Source organism: Colobus angolensis, unplaced genomic scaffold (assembly GCF_000951035.1).
Source record: "Colobus angolensis palliatus isolate OR3802 unplaced genomic scaffold, Cang.pa_1.0 Scaffold115, whole genome shotgun sequence".
In the NCBI taxonomy this organism is placed as follows: Eukaryota; Metazoa; Chordata; class Mammalia; order Primates; family Cercopithecidae; genus Colobus; species Colobus angolensis.
The window spans coordinates 310,402-316,072 of NW_012112586.1; the positions used below are offsets into that span (position 1 = coordinate 310,402).

At 38.9% G+C, this 5,671-nt stretch overlaps 1 protein-coding gene across 2 annotated transcripts in view; it reads right to left on the bottom strand.

Annotated features, from left to right (window-relative positions):
- The window catches only part of ZNF84 (zinc finger protein 84), a 27,023-nt gene extending 21,352 nt beyond the window's left edge, over window positions 1-5,671 (bottom strand). Inside the window, exons 1-2 of one of the 2 annotated variants that reach the window (XM_011960828.1) lie at window positions 5,572-5,671; window positions 2,051-2,255 (exon numbers count right to left, since the gene is read on the bottom strand). In XM_011960828.1, coding sequence (XP_011816218.1) covers window positions 2,051-2,065 — 15 coding nt within the window. In that variant the 5' untranslated portion in view covers window positions 2,066-2,255; window positions 5,572-5,671. Of the gene's footprint in view, window positions 1-2,050; window positions 2,434-4,492; window positions 4,653-5,571 lie in introns of those variants that run through there. The other variant, XM_011960818.1, reaches the window with a different exon arrangement.

Here is a 5,671-nt window from a genome sequence, read left to right on the forward strand (position 1 = left end):
GGTGAGCCAAGACTGCACCATTGCACTCCAGCCTGGCGACAAAGTGAGACTCTGTCTCAAAGTAAATAAAAAATAAAGAAGCCACCTCAATTGGAGGAAGGACTGCAGTTGCAATTGTAGTGGATGTCACAAAATGTGAAGTGAAAGAAGACAGAAGTGAGTTTATACTATAGCAGACAAAATCAAATATAGTGTTTAAGAATGCACAGAGAGGAGCAGAACTATAAAGTCAGGAAATGGTTACCAAAAAGGATCCTGGTTACCTCTGTCAGGAGGAAGAGGCTGTGATAATTGGGAGAGGGCAATGAAGGGACTCATCTGGGCTAAGAATATTCTGTTTCCTGACCTGAGTGGTGGTTTCATGCACATTCCACTGATAATAATTCATCAAACTGTATTTTTTAAAATGTACTTTTCTGCATGTAAATTAGGCCTTACAGTTTAAAAAGGTAAAAAGTAGGCTGGGCGCGGTGGCTCAAGCCTGTAATCCCAGCACTTTGGGAGGCGAGACGGGCGGATCACGAGGTCAGGAGACGAGGTCAGGAGATCGAGACCATCCTGGCTAACACGGTGAAACCCCGTCCCTACTAAAAAAATACAAAAAACTAGCCGGGCGTGGTGGCGGCGCCTGTAGTCCCAGCTACTCGGGAGGCTGAGGCAGGAGAATGGCATGAACCCGGGAGGCGGAGCTTGCAGTGAGCTGAGATCCGGCCACTGCATTCCAGCTTGGGCGACAGAGCGAGACTCCGTCTCAAAAAAAAAAAAAAAAAAAGGTAAAAAGTAAACAATTATGGTCACGAAGTCCTGCTCTGGCATTCTATCCTTGGGACATACTCTGAAGAATGCTATGAAAAATGCCATAAGGTTCATGCATTTATTAGCGTTTCTCTTGAGAACATTTACCCACCACAGTAGCCCCCACCTATCCACAAAGGAGATGTTCCAAGACCCCAGTGGATGCCTGAAACCAGACAGCACCAAACCCTATAAAGACTACACTTTTTTCCTACACATACATACCTACGGTGAAGTTCAGTTTATGAATTAGGCACAGTAAAAAATAAATAACAATAATAAAATAGAACAATTATAACATAGTGTAATAAAAGTTACCACACACTGAGACTATAACTTTTGCAGTGTGAGGTGTGACAGCAGAATTAGCATGTATTTATTTTTCCTTCTTCACAATTTCACGAATAAATTTGTTCTTACCATAGACCTTAGCAACCTCAGCCTACCTTTTTCGTTATGTTTAGAACTTTCACCTTTTCACTTAAAGTTTCTCTTTGACATATCCAAATTACTAGCATCCCTACTTTTATGTATGGGAGTCATTATTAAGTAAAATAAGGGCTACTAAAATACAAGCACCGTATTACCATGAGCTGATTTGACAGCTCAGATGACTCCCAAGTGACTGACAGGTAAGCAACATATACAGCATGGATCTGCTGGACCAAGGGATGAGGCAGGTCCTGGGTGGAACGGTGCAAGAGTTCATCATGCTTCTCAGAACAGGAAGCAATTTAAAACTTACAAATTGCTTATTTCTGAAATTTTCTATTTAATATTTTCAAACCATGGGAAATTGGGAAATTAAAACTGCAAAAAGCAAAACTGCAGATAAGGAGGAACTACTGCATATCTCTTATTCATTAGACTTCATCAAGGAAAAATAAATGGACACCTGATAACCAAGAAATATTTATTTCCTATGGGCAATTACCTTTAAACCATGCAAAGTATATAAAAGTTCACATTTCTCTATTACGACTGCCAAAAATTTGAAAATAAAGTTTGCAGCTCAAATGCAGTAATTATGTAAGATGTTATGGCTTTAAATATGCTATAAATACTCAACCCTAAGAATTTGTCATGGTCCAACAGTTAATATATCACTGTGCCAATTTTGTTCCAATCCTGATCATCTATTCTGAGGCTATTTTCCTCTGATTTCTCAACTATTTAAACTTTTCTTTTTCACTGGAAAGCTTACACATCTCTTTTAATTCCCTGGGAAAAAAGAAGAACCAAACAATCAACTCACCTGTAACATGGTCATTTTCTGCTGCTGTACGAGACGATCAGCAAGGCTGAGACGGGTTCTCCTGTGCGTCTCTTCTGCTTCTGCCCCAAAACTGTGGAGTGAGGGCTCGGCTAGCTCTTCTACACTGAGAATGAATTCCTGGTTCCAGGAACTCCTTTCTTATCTCACATGAGCACGCTTATTTGTAGGGACCAGGATCTGTGGACTTTGGGAGAAATGTACTTCAACTGGTATATTCACATTGCACATGAAATCTTTTTCTCTCTTGCTAGGAACTTGGAATTCATGATCATCTAAGGCCAGAGGTATGCTTGCTATGTAACTGAAACAGGGTTCTCAGGGAAACAGAATACAGTAAAATGGAACAGCGGAAGCCTAGGTCTCTGCAAACAGATAAGGAAATATCAGAAATAAAGTAACTGTGAGATTCACTCAATATTCACTGTGAATGCTGAAATGCAAGTCAGTCTGACAGGTGCTGTTAGGAAAAATACAGTTTATATGATTTGTATGAAAACAGATTTGAGTTTCAATCAACTTTTTTCCTTTACCAGTTAGATGACTTTTGGCAAAAACAAATTTCACCATTCTGAGCCTAGTTTCCTATTAAAATCTTCTATTAATATATCCTTAACTTATGTCTGCTAATTCTATCCATTTCAGAAGGAAATGGGTTAAAATCTCACAATAAGACTAGATTAGTCAGTTTTTCCTTATAATTCTGCTGATGTTTGGATTATATGCTTATGGCTATATTGTTTAATGCGTCAAGGTTAAATAGAGGGTTTTAAAAAATCATTGTGTAACAATGCTTCATATCCCAAATAATGCTTTTTGCCTTAAAATCTATTTTATCTTAGACGAAGTCTGCAACATCAGCATTCTTTCTTTTTTTTTTTCCTTTGGTAGGGTCTTGCTCCCTCAGCCAGGTTGGCATGCAGTGGCACAATCATAGCTCACTGCAATCTTGAACTCCGGGCTCAAGGGATCCTCCTGCCTCAGCCTCCCAAGTAGCTGGGACTACAGGTTTGTGTGCCTCCATGCCCAGTTAACTGTTTTTGTATTTTTTTTTTTTTTGGTAGAGACAGGATCTCACTATGCTGCCCAGGATAGTCTTGAACTCCTAGGCTCAAGTGATCCTCCCACCTCTGCCCCACAAGGTGCTGGGATTATAGGCATAAAACACCACAATTGGCTTCAGCATTCTTTTGGTATTTACCTGGTATGTTATCATCTGTTCAACTACACTTAAAATCTCAGCATCATTATCTTTGCCTCTTATAAGCAGCTCAGAGCTCAAATGTATTGGTGTTTAAAAAAAAAAAATCCAAATTGGCCAGGCGTGGTGGCTCACACCTGTAATCCCAGCACTTTGGGAGGCCAAGGCGGATGAATCACCTGAGGTCAGGAGTTCAAAACCAGCCTGACCAACATGATGAAACCCCGTCTCTACTAAAAATACAAAAATAAACCGGGCGTGGTGGCACGCATCTGTAAGCTCAGCTACTTGGCAGGCTGAGGCAGGAGAGTTGCTTGAACCTGGGAGGTGGTGGTTGCAGCGAGTAGAGATTGTGCCACTGGACTCCAGCCTGGGACAACAAAAGTGAAACTCCATCTCAAAAAAAAAAAAAAATCCAAACCAACAGTCTGTCTTTTAACTGACAGATTGAAAACATTTAATGCTTATTGCAGTTACTGTTTTTTTTCCCCTCCTTTCTTGCCTTCAAAGCCCCAATTTCTGTATTTGCTACAACGGTGAGGATAAAGTGGACCTCACAATGGGAGTCTAAGAAACAAAAGAGGTATTAAAAGGAAAGCGACTTGGGCCTTGTAATAACTGTTACAGCTAACGTCCCAGTGCTTTCTATATGTGAGACAATATACTAAGCATTTTAAATTTAACTCTTACTCACAACCCTATGAGGCGTGTAACATAATCTCTGTTTTACAAAGAGAAAACTGGGACAATGAGTGCTCGTAACATGTGCCTGTGATTGTACATTTAGTAAGTAGCAAAATTCAACTGTTAATTCTCTATCCTGCTACATTCAAAGCATGTACTACTAAAGTCATACTGTCATTTGTGCACATCTACATGCACAAACACACACAACACAAACCCTGGAGTCAGCTCCTATTCCCACGCACACATTCAGTCACTAATTTCCATAAAACACAAATGAAGGACGGCCTGCCTCAACCCTGTATCACACTAACAAGCAGCACTTGTTTTTCACGCCTTTTTGTGGTTCAAACTTCAGTGCCAACTCAGAAACACACACACGTTTCTCCCAGTTATACAAGAAATGACTCCTTTATACCTTAAATTGTGATAATACATAAATCTTAGAACAGAAGCTGGCAAACAGTCACACTAAACATATATTAGCTATAATTATTATTATAAAAGTAAAATATGATGGCAAAACATAAAAAATGTACACAAGCTAAATAAGAACTATTATCTATGATCTCACCACAGGTAACCATTCTTGAGATGATGGAAACTATTGTGATATTTTTCATAAAATGGAAGCATAGGGTCATATTTAAAAACTGTTTTTGTTTTTTACCCATTATGTGAAAAACATCTTTCCAGGTCAATAACCTTATTTCTGTAAGATATCAACAACTTATATAAAATAATGAAAAAATAAAATCCTACTCATAATTGAAAACAAGTCATAAAATATGTAGGAATATCAAGACTCATATGAAGCATACTAAAAACACCAATGAAAACTATAAAAATAGAATTAAAGAAATTTATAATTCGATTTTATTCCGGGATAGGAAGACTTCATATTGTGAAGATAATTTGACCTCAAATGATTTATATAACTCATTCAACTCCAACCAGAATCTGAAAATTCTAAAGTTTACGTGTAAGGAAAAAGGTTCAAGCACAGTTCGAACACTTTTTTTTTTTTTTTTTGAGACAGGGTCTTACTGTGTTGTCCAGGCTGAAGTGCAATGGCATAAGCATAGCTCACTGCAGCCCTGAACTCCTGGGCTCAAGTGATCCTCCCACCTCAGGCTACAGAGTAGCTAGGGCTACAGGCATACCCTACCACAGCGGGCCTGGACGCTTTTGGAAATACAAAATAATGAATGTGAACAGCCTACTGTAATACATATAAATTATAATCATTATAACATCTGACAGTGGCTTCAGAGAGGTTATACAGATGAAAAAAGCAGAACTCTATGCAAGAGTCAGCATGTAATAGATGTAGCATTTCAAAGCCATGAGTAAAACTAAATTATTTAATGAATACGAGAATATTTGAAAGAAAATAAAGGCAGTTATTCCATACAACTACTTCCAGATGGGTTAAATTTTAAAGTAATGGAAACCCTAAGAATGTCTAAAAAAAAAAACCACAGGTGAATGAATATATGCATAATTTGAGGGGAGATGTCGCTACATGATACAAAAGACAAAAGTCATTAAAAAAACTGTAGAACAGTCAATAAATGTAACCATTAAAAAATACAGGGCCAGGTATGGTGGCTCACACCTGTAAGCCCAGCGCTTTAAAAGACTCTTTCGACAGCCGCAGAGCCAGGCTGCGGGCGGATGCGGTCCAGCAGGGCAGCCCCGCCTCAGGGCCACGGCTC